The sequence below is a fragment of the Magallana gigas genome, chromosome 4, assembly GCF_963853765.1.
Source record: "Magallana gigas chromosome 4, xbMagGiga1.1, whole genome shotgun sequence".
NCBI lineage: Eukaryota > Metazoa > Mollusca > Bivalvia > Ostreida > Ostreidae > Magallana > Magallana gigas.
In genome coordinates, this window is record NC_088856.1 from 23,907,570 (window position 1) to 23,923,051 (window position 15,482).

At 35.2% G+C, this 15,482-nt stretch overlaps 2 protein-coding genes across 2 annotated transcripts; both read left to right on the top strand.

Annotated features, from left to right (window-relative positions):
* Positions 1-1,738: 1,738 nt before the first annotated feature.
* Positions 1,739-6,697, top strand: LOC105344464 (protein rolling stone). The gene is made up of 2 exons (XM_066081685.1): positions 1,739-1,882; positions 3,917-6,697. Exons 1-2 carry the CDS (start codon positions 1,781-1,783, stop codon positions 4,829-4,831), a joined length of 1,017 nt encoding a protein of 338 aa, XP_065937757.1. The 5' UTR covers positions 1,739-1,780; the 3' UTR covers positions 4,832-6,697.
* Positions 6,698-8,052: 1,355 nt separating this feature from the next.
* LOC105344465 (actin-binding protein IPP) lies at positions 8,053-13,688 on the top strand. Its single transcript, XM_011452247.4, has 11 exons — positions 8,053-8,364; positions 8,514-8,748; positions 9,234-9,689; positions 9,907-10,861; positions 11,006-11,090; positions 11,230-11,365; positions 11,617-11,733; positions 11,931-12,111; positions 12,389-12,592; positions 12,877-13,100; positions 13,461-13,688. The coding sequence occupies exons 1-11, from the start codon at positions 8,113-8,115 to the stop codon at positions 13,628-13,630; spliced, it is 3,015 nt and encodes a 1,004-aa protein (XP_011450549.3). The 5' UTR covers positions 8,053-8,112; the 3' UTR covers positions 13,631-13,688.
* Positions 13,689-15,482: the final 1,794 nt, after the last annotated feature.

The following is a 15,482-nucleotide window of genomic DNA, read 5'->3' on the forward strand; positions in this document are numbered from 1 at the left end:
ATATAATTAATGAAGATAATTATGAAATTCATGGAAAGTCAAATGAATTTAGAAGTTGTTTAAAATACTCGTCAATATCATCTAATGATGTTCATACGTATACACATTATGTAATTTGTGGTATCTCATTGAACATAGATAACTGTCAGGCAAATGATGCGACATTAGTAATTGATTTTATTTTTCAGGTAGATTTAATTTTAAAATATTTAAATTTGAGATTATGAGCAAAATAGAATTTACCGATTTAAACAATAGTAAGTCATGTACGTTTTGCTAATTTTTTTTATAGAAATATGTACATGTATATGCCCTATTAAAGGTACAAGTATATGTAATATACATGTACGTTGAACATTGAACAAGCTTATGATGATTTACTCTTGATAAGTAACCACTTCTAGTTGATGAATTAAGATATCTACATGTATCTAATTGAATATAAAAGACACATACCTCAGCAAGCTTAATTAAGACCTCGCAGAATTTGCAGTTTCAACAGCGTAATGACTGGTGCGGTGAATCGAAAGGACTGGCAAATAAACTCAGATCCAAAGCGACCCAGCATTTACAATCGATTACAGATCACTACGTCGGTGTTTAAATATTGCATAAAGATGAAATATATTCCACAAGACGGTATGTTTTTATTGAGTTTAACAGAATATTTTTTTTTTGTAAGTTGTTTGAAAGTTTGTAATCTCTCTCTCTCTCTCTCTCTCTCTCTCTCTCTCTCTCTCTCTCTCTCTCTCTCTGTGCAGCTCTAAATTGTTCAAGATTCCAATTACAAATAAAGCTCGACGGAAAGGAAAAAGAAGTAACGATGAACCCAATTAACAAAAATAAATATCTATCATTTTGTCACCAACTCACAATTAATACAGGAATCATTTTTAGAGTATTATGAGATGATAAACATGGTCGAGAGTGGTCAAATCAGATAAAGCCCGGATGCATTTATGATATGATCACACCTGAAATTCTTGAGCATTAAATCAAAGGCAGTAGGTAAGATATTACATGGTTTCTATTTGACATAATGTGGTTTATACATCATGTATAAGCCACATTATTTCAAATAGAAACCATGTAACTAATATTAATACCGAGAAGCGATGGCCGACCGTCAACGCGTACGTACATTTGTACGCGCTATTTTATATTACATATTATGTGTTTCAATCTTAGGTAAAACTATTTATAAAAATTAGGGTAATTTATGAAATAACAATGAATTTATCAGTCATTATTAAAAAATTATTTTTAATGAAATATGTATTTCGATTATCATATGGCAAATTATCATTTCATACGGGCTTTTCCGAATTTTTTTTTTTTATGCATATTCCTGTATACATACACTTTTTCTGACAGATGCCGTTGGATACGGTTATTTAAAAAAATGAGAACTTCAACACCCGAATCCCCCCCCCTCCCCCTCCACCAAAAAAAAAAGTTATCGTGCTCCCGTAATTTTTCAGCTACCTTGTAATTTAAGATAATTTCCTGACAGCGTGTTATGACGACATGTACATGTACTTGGAGTGCCTGAAATTTAATTCGTTTGATATTCCTACTTTTGAATTAATCTGTCAGTGTGTCTTAGGAAAACAATTTCGGAAAGTATTGAATTCTTTATTATAAGCAACGTTCCTTAGTTAAGACTTAAAATCGGGTATTTTTAAACGTGTGCGGATAACCGACTCAAAACGACAAGAGTTATCTATATTGTTGAATGCAACGAAGCAGAACGAGTGTACTTTCATTTTACGGTACAGTCATGGCTTGCTCGTCAACTTGTTGCATGGGGTGTCGAAAGGAATTTAAATTGAAGAATTTTGGATTTACAGATGTTCATCCAGCTCGCTTTGTGCTATTTCAGGTAGATATTGATTTTTTTTCTCTCAAATTCATGCACACGGAAATGATTTAACCTTCGAAATTTCACGTGATTAGGCTAATTTAAGCTCTTCGTTATAGAAAGAATAAATAAATATGGTAGATGGGAGCGTTTTTATCATTAGATTTCGATACTAAATAAAATTGTCTTATTACAATACGTAAGTGCAATCATTTTATAGATATCAAGTGTCCTGATATTTGAACCTGGACTGGGTAAGGCCTAGAACTTATAGATTGCGTAACCATAATAGTTTGGTAACTGGGTGCACTACCAACACTCGTTGGGCGGATCTAATATTCACATTGAGTAGTATTCTTGTGATTCGTTGGTCAAATCAAAGTATTTCATCACCAAATAATTACAACTGTTCAAATGTTCAATAACTATAATTGTGACAATTAAAAGTTGAACATATACATGTTTTATAACATGCAACAGATGACTATATAGTTGATAAATCCCAAACCTGTCAAATATCAAATTTTAAAAATATTGAAAGGGTATACTGTATACAGTAATATTTATGGATAAAACATAAAATAGCACTGATTTGGTTGCAATTTATATGTTCAATAGTAAATAAAAAATGCCCTGAGGCCTGTTAAAAAAAATCGTGTGTTTTGGGTAACACTGATGAAAAAATTAGGTAGGTAGGGATTTTTTTTAATTTTATCATATTTTTTTTTTCTGCGTGAATCCTAAGAATGTTTGTTTGTGTTATATTTCAAAACGGATTTTTTGATAGAAATAATATAAAATTCACAATCGGATAAAAACAGACATCTAAAAATGGTAGGATTGGGGCATTTTGTAGGTTAGGTCGGGTTCCCCTAAACACAGAACTTTTTTTTTTTAGGCCTGACCTTATTATGCCCTCATCAGTCAATGTTAAACATAATCTGATACAGGATTGTTATATTATATACACATATACTTGTGGCAATTAAGTAACACATTTTACTTTATTTTAACAATGTATGGCATGACTCTACTCTATGGACCCCTATCCTCCCTCTAATTGTCACAAACCACAGTTTTGAGTCCACATGTTTGATCACATGGGCATCTATGCACTCTGCTCTATATGACATATATAAAAATAATACATATGTCATAGAGAGCAGAGTGGATAAGTTGCCCCTGTGGTTTGATATGAATCAGATGTGGTCACCGACGATCATCAGTCGATCATGGAGAGATTGGATGTGAATGTCTCCCTCTCTACCTCATTTCTCTCTCTCTCTCTCTCTCATTTGCTGAAATCATGAGTCCAGGCATCCCGACGTCTTAAACATTACAAAGAATACTGCCACCTCTCTTATAAAATGCACATCATATAAGTTGTAAGAAAAAGTCAAATTCTAATGCAGCAACTGTTGAAGAGATGACTAAGTACATGTAGCTAGTTCGTTTCTTAATTATAATGTATTGATTGTGCATGTACTGTATATCCGGTAATTTTCGTTTATTTCGCGATGTATTTTAAATCGCAAATTATTGAATACGCAGAAACTATATTCTGTATCATTTTCTATAAGACAGTTTTAAAAATCGCAAAAAAATGACTGCAAATTAAAAATGCTACACATTTTCCCCATTTTCGCGAAAATAACAGGATATACAGTATATAAATATGTACTTGCTCATGTGTGTCACAGTTACATAGATACATAAGGTGCTTAGGTAGCGTAGTGGACAGTGCACTTGCCTCTCACTGCATGGACCCTAGTTTGATCCCCGTGATCGACAGTGGTTGTATGTAATAGGGTATGGCAGTTGCTCGCTTTGACACGTGGGTTTTTCCTGGGCACTCCGGCTTCCTCCCACACCAATGACCCCCTCGGGCTAACATCCGTGCCAATGAAAGATATTGATATAAGTTGTATATCTTGTTTATCAATTGTTTTAAAATGAATAAAGTTCAGGGTTTTTTTGTTTTATCAGTTACATATATACTGTTATAACAGATGTCTATTAAGATAATGTGATTATATTAATTTTGTTATTTTATAGTGGCGCTTACCTCCAATCGTCTATGTCGTCTACAGAATGTTCTTGGCTGTATACGCAGACTTTTGGCTCATCTATACATCAGTAGAGTTTGCTGGATTTGGAACCGCAGATTCTGACATCATCATTGGAAACAACTCAACAGAAAATGGAACCAAAAACGGAACGGACGTCATGGTGATTTACCCATGGTACGCATACCTGACCAACTGGACCTATCTGATGCTGTGCCTGTACCTGACGTGGCACTTCTTCGTGACCGTGGCCTTCTTTCTACAGAATCCCATGCCGTTTAATAACCGCCCGGATCCAGACTGCCATCGAAAAATGTTCTCCGAGATTCGGTCGTCCTCTTTTTACACCGCCACTGAATACAGGGAAGTATCTTCGCTGGATCCTGTTCTCGGTAATGAAGTTTCGGTTCTTCCCTGGTATTTCAAGATGGTTTGGGTTCTGTTCAGCATTGCAAGCGTGGGATCGGTTTTAGTCACGTTGGTCTTTTTTATTTTTCTTTGGCCATTGTTTGACACTTCAAGCATTGGCATGATGAACCTTCAGCTCCATGGAATAAACTCAGTAATTATAGGAATAGAAGTCGTTCTCAGTGCTGTGCCTTGCAGACTCTACCATTTTGTCTATGCTTTACTCTATGGAATCACATATCTTATTTTCTCGGCCATCTTCTATGGAGCTGGAAACACTGAGCCCATCTACCCAGGAGTTCTAGATTGGAGAAGGCCAGGACAGACCACTCTATTTTGCCTGATTTTGGGCTTTATCGGTATGCCCATTCTTCAGTCATTCTTTTTCCTTGTCTACAAGATCAGAATGTTCATCTACAAAAAATTGGTTAATGACATTACTTTGGAGGGAAATGATGATGAACAGAGAAATAAGTTTTCTCAATACACAATGTGACTTAAACAATGATTAAATCAAAGACTGGACTGCTAAAAAAAAGGTCATTTGTACATCATTTTATTGAATTATACATTTCAATGGTATGCCAATAATTCAGATTTACTTGGGGGGGGGTTAAAAAAAAAATGTTATTTTTATTAACCATTAATATTATAAAAATGGAAATCTGTTGGCTATTTCGGTATAACTTGAATTCAGTAATTCTGGAAATGATTTGGAGTCTATAGCCATAAGATTTATTTTATATTGACTGAATTATTTAAAGCAGGGCTGAAATGATAATTTATAGAACAATATTTATTTATGGAATCAGGACCTAAAATAAATAGATTAATTATTTCAATATTTAAATTGAAGAACAGAAGACATATCATTCTTAAAATAATTTTTTTTTCAACTTGTTCAACTATCGTAGTTTTCATTCTATTATTTAAACAAAATGCCAAAATCATATCCATAATTACATTGATTATGCAACCAGTGTATTTCCTATACATCCTATGCAAACTGATTTGAACCTTTTCATAAAATGCAATTTTATAATTGGTTTTGTTGCAAAAGAGAGTGATCTCTAAGTGTTTCATTTTCTTTATGCAATGATCTTAAATAAAATTGTAACAGTGTGAAGGACCTCAAAGTTATTTTTCTCTTCCTTGTTATAAATAAGGGTAATAAAGTTATCATTGATTTCTAAATGACCTCAGTTTTTTATGCATTCACCTAAAGTTTATTTCACCTTTAGAAATATTGTCATTGAGTTTTTTCTTTCTTTGCTTGTTTTTTTTTCTACATGAATCTAAGTAGTCTTTTAATATGTTACAGCAACAATGCAGCAATTTGATGTTGAACACTACTAATTACAAAAAATGTCTGTACATAGTGAGCTGTTTCATATTTTGTTTAAAAATCATCCCAGTTTATTAATTCATTACAATACATTTGTAAAATTTGTTCTGCAATGATAATGAGGGCAAGTGGGTTGAAACCAAAAATGGCGTGATTTTTTAGCATGCATTTTTTGTATTTATGATAAATTTTATATATATTATATACTGCAAATCAACTTTTATTTGTGACAACTTTATTTTTGGATTTATTTTGGATAATCTAGTCTGCGATTATAAATGTTTGTGACGTAGCCTTATCCAGACTAGTACTGGTGTTGTTATATATGGCAAGATATATTAGCGCCATTGAGGCTTTTGCAAACCTCTTGAAAATTTCTCGTACGCAAATATAAGTTGGTTTACAGGAATGGTTACAAGTAAATATTTATGCATTTACAGTGTTAGACTTACATCAACACATGCATGTGTATATATAATATGTACTTAACCTCAGCATTTGTTCTGGCAGTAACATGATGTATTGTTATTGTTTATAACCTTATTGCATGTAGTTGTTAATATCAAGCTAGTCAGGGATGAATGTTTTAGTCATGTTCAATAGTCATGGTTATATATTTGATGTGTGCATATCTGATTAATATATACTGTGAAATCATAATTGTTCGTTGGGGGGGGGGGGGGGGGAGGGGGCAATGTTTGTTGCTTTTGTAGGTTTGTCAGTAACTCTTGCCAACAAATTCACATCCCCATGAAAAAACATGTATCTTTAAACAAGCATATTTTTGATATTTATTAATTACTTATTAATTTATTACTGATTACACTACAAACAAAATTACTTCCCGTGAACTAGGGAAATTTTTGCCCCCTCGAACATTGACCCCTATGAATGAAAATGATTCTATAGTATTCACATTGTGTTTTTTGTTGTTGTTTCTTTTTTGTATTTTTTTTTCATTGTACATTTGATAAATTTTAAGCATAATGACTTTCATTTTAATGAAAGATCTTGTAATAAACGTTATAGGAATAGCAAAGGTATTTTTGGTGCAGGTATATTATTATATGGCAGAAATATAAACTATTTAATGTAGTGTTGTTTCATGGTTTCCAAAATTGAGGGGAGGAGGATTTTTTTATAGTTGTGTGAAGTTTATTAATTTTTTCCTTTTTAATTAGACACATATTTAGCATTTGGTAACTCATGTGTGATTTACATTGATTCTCTCCATTTGAGGGAACTTGTACCCAAAACCAATGTTTGCGAAAATTTAGCTTATGCAGTAATCAATTTAGAGGCAAATGACTATGTTTGAAATTATATATTAAGTTGATCATTTTGTCATTCCATGGCTTATTCACTGTAAGATCATTTAAAGATAGTAAAAATGTCATTGCATGTTTTTAGATATATTTATAGATATTTGTTACAATATAATGAATGATATATATTACATGGTTTAGTATTATCTATATAATTATGTGCCTTCTTTTATACAAAGGGGGTTGAACTAGGTACAATTTAATGGGGTTTTTTTTATCTTTTTGAAATAGAATTTACATTATACATACTATCAACTTTGTTAAAAAAATATGTAGTTTTCACAAAATATCTACAATATACTATTTCTCTCAGGTTTGTTTTTCCCTGAAGCAAGTTTCATATAAATTATTCATGTTATTTTATCCATTTTTATATATTTTCTACTTAAAAAGTAAATTTGTAGGTACATGTTTTTGAATAGAATTTTAAAATATTCTAGTTGTATATTAGGTCATATCATCATTGTTTTGTTTGAGATTTTGTTTAGTTTACAAAAATAATCATAGCCGGAATTGTTATAAAAATAAAAATAAAATGACTAACATGTACCTGTACATAAGTATGTACATGTAAATTGTTTATAGAGCTGCATGTTTACCAGTAATTAGTAAGAAATAAAGTAGAAAATCTGTACCACCTCCTGAAGTACCTGTAAATGTTAAATAAAGAGACAAAATTACAAATTAAAGTGTTTTTTATCTAATGGTTTTGAATGAATTATCTTTCTTTGAATAATATTTTATTTTATGTAAAAAAAAAATACATGAAATTTTAACTGTCGGTGAATATAAACAGCGTTTTGTGATTTATAACGATAAAATTATAATTCGACATTAAGTAATACAAGAACATGTGTAAATTGATCATCAGACATGTACTTACAAAACAAATTGAGAAAAATAATTAAGCAAACATTTTCGTTAATGACTTTCTCGGAAAACGGTATCGCGGCTTATTTATATTTTACCCGAAGTTATTATGACGTCATAGTTACATGACGTCATAGTGAATGTTGCCTGTATATATATACCGACGTCACAATAGATTGTCTCAAATTGTGAATGACGATTAGAGAATCAGTAGCTAGTCTATCAGTCTGATTAAAAATGACTCGATTCCATTTCTCGAACCGCTTGACCAAGAAGCTGAAAAAGCCATCGTCAAAGAAGGGTAGTAAAGTCCCTAGTAATGTACCATCAACTTCTGCTGAGGCTGGTGGAACAGAAGAAGTGATGTCTAATATGGTTCTGAAGACGGTTGATTCGGACACCAAGAAGTCGTGCAGCAGTAGTAGCAGCTGTAGCAGCTTTGACGTGGCAAGTGATATCACACAGGGCAGTGTGGAAAGGATATTTCAGGTAAAATCATTCAATATTCTTTACATTATACATTACATTTATACAGAAAAAAACAGCATCCCATGAAAAATCGCATGCTCCTTCACAACGAATTCAAACGGTCCCCCAGTTCAGTATAACAATGCGTGCATTTATTTCATTATTTTCAGGAAGTGGATGGCCATCTTAGCGTCAGAGACACCCAGCAATACCAAGATGCCGTGGAGGCGTTCAGCGAAACGGAGCTGAACAAGAAGCTAGCCGAGGAGCTGGACTACCTACAGGAGCTGTTGGAGGACGAGAAAAAGGGCGAGATCCATACGGACACCAAGTGGGTGGACCCAGAGGCGGAGATCCCGTGGGAGCAGACCCACAGGCGCGTGCTCACCATGACCGTGGACACCCGTGAGTTGATACGTACATGTAACCTATTATATATTTAAGTTAATACTTTTCTTTATGAAACCAATTATGTGTTGAATATACATTTAAGTAAATGAGTCATCAAATTCTAACACTGTGCGATAAAAAAATTACATAAAGTTTTGATGAAATACACAGTCATTATTATTTTGTGTGGAATATTCATTGACCTAAAATGTATAGTAAAATACGGTTCTAAGAAATATGATTATAACGAAACTACGCGTGCAGAGAAATCAGATTCGAATATCATTACAATTTTTCTTCATAATGAGATAAACGTATCGCATTAAACGATTTACGTTTACAAAAAAATCCAAATCGCTTGTTTCTGGCGCTACCCTACAAAACGGTTAAATATATTTTCTTTAAAAATCATTTCTAATACTTTAAATTAATTTGTTATGTTTTTTTCCTCGTGTGCTAAGCTTATTGGTACATGTATTTTGGATTCATTTGATTTGCAGACAAACACAAACATGGTCAAAATGGTCACTTGCACCATCATCACAACCACGACCCCGTCCCCACAAACACCCAGGTCCCCGAGACCATGGCCACCAAACTCCCCAACCGCAAAGTCCCGCTCCACAAAGAATTCGCCTGTACTAACCTGGCTTGTACCGATCCGCACTGTTCTGACGTCATGTGTGGCGTCAAAGGATTGGATGTTGCAGACAAGCATAAGCATCATGTACCTGAACCTATCCCCGTCAACAACCAGGTGCCTAATAGCATGGCTACCAGGCTCCCCAACCGCAAAGTCCCTCTTCATAAAGAGTTCGCCTGTACTAACCTGGCGTGTGCTGATCCGCACTGCTCTGATGTCATGTGTGGTACCAAAGTGACGGAAATCAAGAGTCACAACTCCGACCCCGATTTGTATTCCTCCAGATATGCTATGGATACAGCTGTTGCCCACAGTAAGGACATGTTATAATTACATGTTCATATTCGCTTTCATATGGCTAATTAAACTATATCGCCATTTTACAAAATGTATATCAAAATAAACGTATATGCATTCACTGCACTATATATGGTAAAATAAAATGTTGTAATACATTCATATTTGATAAAGTAGAAATTATTGGGTATTGTATAATTCAGTAATGTATAATTAATGTTTTGCCTTATCAGTGGAGAAGACAGTGAAAAATGAAGCAGCGATTACCTCGCACGAGCACGAACACTACTATGGCAAACCCGTCCTGTTTGTCATGGACTCCAGGAACAAGTTCCATCCCCTCACTCGCCCACAGGAGGCCCACAAAGTCCTGGACGTCTGCAAAGAGTTTGAGCCCACCAAGTCACAGCAGCACGTGATCGACACGCTGCAAGGCAGCGAGGACGCCAACACCGCCGCCCACGATATCCTGACGGGCACATTCATCCGCAACTGTCAAGAGGAAAACCTGATGACCGATGTCAACATATACATCGGCGGCGAACTGTTCACCGCTCACAGAATTATGCTTGCGCAATATAGTTCGTACTTCCAGGAACTGTTCTGCATTTCGAAGCGGGAAAACAATTTGCCGTTCAACTTAAAGGTGAAAGGAATATCTGCGGATGCGTTTGAGGCGTTCTTGCATCTTGTGTACATCGGAGACTGCAACATAACATCAGATATCGTGATGGATCTGTACATGATCGCAAAACGATTCAGTGTCGATGAACTTCACAACAGATTGAACGATTATCTAAACTCTTTGAGCACCGATAATTGCCTCGATATCATGTTGCGGGGAGAAGCTCCCCCAGGTGAACCATTGTACGAAACGGCCCTTAAATTCTTGATCAGAGATTTCCAGAAAGCCGTGAAGAAAGCAGCGTTCTTGGAGCTCCGTCTTGACGTCTTGATCAAGATTTTATCCTCAGATTTCCTCAAGATTGATAAAGAGACTGAGGTGTTCGATGCCGCCCACGCCTGGATCAAACACGACATACCGAAGCGGGAGCAACACCTGTCACGTGTCATGGAGTGTGTTCGATTTGCTCTGATGGACCACTTGGAGCTCTTCGTCCTCTTCAGTGGAGTTGATCTCATTCAGAAAAATGCCTACTGTCGGGAGATGATGATGAAAGCAAATTGGTATGCCTAAAGATGAATGTTGGCAAAATATTGTTTCTTCTGTACATGTTTCAGGGCTATATTAATATGCGTTAAAGTTTGATTATAATAACTATTGTGTAAATTCTTGGGAATGTTTTTATTTTGTTATCTATTTTTTTTTAGGATTATCACGTCTCGTATGTTGCATTTTGCCGATCCGTTTGATCTTCCCTGCCCAATGAAACGAGACCCAAACCTTCTGAATCAGGTATAATATGATTTGAACATGTCCCCATGTAATAGAGAGAGAGAGGAGAGAGAGCGCAACACTGTTCGATGAGTTTTTTGTGATTTATTGATTATTCAATTTTAATTTAACAACATATTTTTTATTTGATATGTTACAGACACCAGATGAAGGACTAGATGATTCATTAAAAATCCAACCAAAGATTCCAAAAGAGGATAAACTGGTGCCGGGGGACCTGCTGGCGTTTGGAGGATTTTTCTCGGGATCGGACAAAACTAGGGCAGTCGAAGGAGGTATCTTAGTACATTGTTTTACCTTTCTTGTCATGTTTCAAAAAGTGATCTTTTCAATTTCTCTCATATTAAACCGTTTTGATCTATGCACTTTTTATCTATTCTAAAGATATAAACATATCCAATCATAAGATACTCTATATTGTATATATGATATAAACAATTGATATTGTAACAATTCTTTCACATTTACTTAAGGTGTATACCTTTTAAAATCTAAAGTTATTAAAGAACTGTTATGGTCTGTTTAGCGAAAAGCATCATGTGGTATCATGTCGACTCTCGGAACTGGAAAAAACTGACCGAACTTCCGGAAGCCCGCATCCATCACGCCTCGTGTGTCCTAAACGGCAAGATCTATATTACCGGTGAGTCCCTTGTAATTGTTATTTCGTGTATTATTTCTTAATATAAGAAAGATTTCTTTTGATTGGCACAAACACGTGTATGGTCCACAAAAAAGTACCCATTTGTCTAATAGGTAAGTATTGCATGGTCCAATAAGTGGTGTCAATACATGTACTGTTCACGAAATGACTAAACGAGTTTATTTTTGGTATTTTAGGGGGAAGCGACCCCAAATTCCACAAGGAATCCCCGAAAGCACTAGCAAGTTGTTTTTGCTTTGACCCCCATACTATGGAATGGACCAACATTGCCCCAATGAGGACCCCCAGACTGATGCACAGTTTGGTGGCCCTCAGTGGCCGCCTGTACGCCATTGGAGGTCAAGACATCAACGATAGGTAAATATCTATACTTAGCCTAAATCTATCAATTAAAAAAGTAATTATAGCTGTGATTTAGCAAATTGGAATACGGTGGCTCGGTTCTCGGTAAAGTTTTTCCATGAAAGACCAAGAGTAGACAAAGTAGATCCTTTAACTAAAATTGCGACGATTTTGTTTTGCAACATCAGGTTTATAAAAACTAGTACTTCTTTGCTTATTTTGTATACACTTTTTAAAGTAATGTATTGTTATATGATTATTATATATTAATGCCCTCTTCACTGTATTCCAGGCTCCTGAGTCGCGTTGAGTGTTACAACCCGGACACAAACAAGTGGATAGCTGTGGCCTCCATCAATGTCGCCCGCATTGCCTCTGCTGCGGCCGTAATGGACGGAAAGATATATCTGGCTGGTGGATACACGGCCGACATCAAAGTCAAATCAGGCACGCCCATCTCCTCCATTACGGAGTGTTATGACCCAGAGAATCAAAAGTAGGTTCTAATTAATATGCCATTGCTTAAAAGTAACCCTTAAGATTTTGTTTTTTAATTTTTGTTTTTATTGGAATTGTCAATAATATTTATTTATTGATTCAATTTTGGGTGTTCTTTCTTTATTCTGCTGTTGCTGTTTTTATTTCTTCATTTGTTTATTTTGTTTTGTTTTGTTTTGTTTTGATTTTTTTTTTTTTGGTGACTTACTAAAACTTTTCTCAAACATTCAATCGAACATTGTATTTGATAAGCAATTTTGATATTTTCGTTAAACATTACAGGTGGACCCGCCTGGGCGATATTCGCATCCCGCGGTGCCAAGCCTCCCTGGTGGCTGTGGGTGGGGATCTGTATCTGTGTGGTGGTGCCACACGGACCCACGGTACCGACTTCACCACCGCCACAAGCCTCCGGGACATCGATAAGTATAGCAAGGAGTTCGACATGTGGGAGAAGGTGGCAGAGTTAGACACCGAGAGACACGCCTGTGGTGCCGCGGCAGTCGGTAAGATACATACAGTGTATCTGGTCTGTTGACTTAATGTGTTACTGGTCAACTGAGAAAAATTCTAATTTTCTCTACTAAAACTTGAACAATATACAGATGCTGAGATGCATAATATATGATATGGAGCAAAAATAACTTGACCGAATGGGATTTAATAGAATTTGAATGAGAATTTAACTAGCTTAAATCTAAAATACTGGTCCCAGACCATCAATCAGTAGTTAAGGTCGAGTCCGGAAAGACGGTCAGATATATATTAATATATCAGAAGACATGATTCATATTCTAAAGTATACACATTGTAGGGGATGAAGTATCATCATCGTAAAGTTATATGTACATTTGATATATTTACAGGGAATAAGCTGTACATTTGTGGTGGTGCTTGCTCTGCTATGGGATACATGCTCCATTCTATGGAGGTATATGACGCTGCCGCCGGGAAATTCGACAGAACCGCTCCAGACTGTCCCCTCCCTGGCCGGTTCCTGAGTTTAATCGCTGTCCCGCCCTGCGCGGAGAACTAAATTACGGAAACGATTCATTGATCGAAATTATTTTGATATAAAAAGGAATATTTGGTAATCTTAATCTGTAGTTAAATTCTTTGCTAAGGGAGTTAATAATGTTATGGTTGTTAAATGTTTTACCTATATATTTTTCAGTAAACCACTACTGTTAAAAGCAATTATGGTTATACCCTTTTGCCTCTAAAGGAAATAAAATTAATGCAACAAAGAAAACGGCTTTATTCTGTGTTTGATTACTGTTACACAACATTTCTTTTAACCTTGGAGGAAGAAAGGCAAGAATTATTTGAAAGTTAAATTGACTGGACAGCTGGCAAAGGCTTAGTACATGAAATACTATCGCATGTATTCCAAAAGAGAGGGAAAAACCCGTAATTGAATAAAAGGCATGGAAATAGATGTAACGATAACATTATTGGCAAGTAATGTTGTAAATGGCGTGGTTATATTTGGAAGAAATGGAACTTCTGTTTTATTCATTTAATGAGGAAAAAATCCATAGTATTGATGGACTTGAAGTTCAAAAACTGTGAACTTGTTTTAACATTGTTCTGTTTTCAATGATTGTTTTACATATACCATCAAAAGCAATAATGCTATTAACTTTAATTTTAAGCATCCAAAACCGTAGCATTTAAAACACCTTATATACGTAACAAAGCCAAAGGAGATATAATGCGGAGAAAAAATATTGACAGAACTTTAAACTGACTTAGATCTATTTAAGAATTAAACATATGTGTGGCGATAAAAAGATTTCCAAATATATTGAAGGAATTCATTTGGTTAATGGTCTTGGCGATTATTTACAATACACAGGCATATGTTGTATTTACACAGTAGCCCTTTGAGAAAAGTCCCACAATAAAACGATGAAATCCTTTCACTTTTTTCTCCCCTATTCAAATATCTCGTTACTGGCTTTTCATATGTATGTAATTCAATTATCAGAGAATGGGCTGGCATAATGGATGATCGAAGTCCTGTATAATTGCAATGTCAAAAGGACACCGTGTGCGTAAAATTTAAATGTTCTCTAAAAATGAGTTTGGTTTAAAATGTTAAAGGCTGTTTTCGAAAGTGGTGAAGTAACGGTATTGAATTATCTTGAGTGCAGTCCGTCTTTTTTTCTGTCCCGGAACAAACCGCGATGGGATTACATATGAAAAAGAGGAGTTTTTGTTGCATTCAGCATTGTTGCTTAGTCACACAGCACAGGCGTTAAAAGGTATTTTACCCAGCAGAAGGGGAAAAAAGCGAAAGTGACAGGAATCCGACTTCATTCGCGTGGAATGAACAAAAAAATTAAGAGCGCGGACTTGAGTGCTTTACGTATAGTATATATTGTTTTCAATATTTGTGCTTCGTAAAGATCTTTCTTTATTGGCGTGCATATTTCATGAAAAACGTTCTACTTCGAACTTAAAAGTGGAAAATATTATTCAAAATTGAAGCAATTCCAAACTATACACAACTCATGAAAGAATGGCCCACTCAAGTTAAAGTAAATTAGGGCACGTTTTGTACATTGTATCCGATTCGGAGACGAAATGGTAATTAAATGCCAATTAATCGCCACCAAATATTAAGCGCATATGTGTTAATAACTACGGGTTGGACAAGAGTGTTTGCACAAACAAGACAAGAGATTACAATCTTGATTTTAATAAGATTGCAGACAAGTGCAATAGCGACGAAGCAGGATTAAAAGCCCGGCGTTTTTACAGAACTGCGCGGGGATTTAACTTGAGAAGATTCCTACGGTACTTATTTACCTTTGGTCGTCTCTATATCGACAATAGATACATTATACAGCGTTAAAAGACATACTTCGGGATTGCGAATTGAC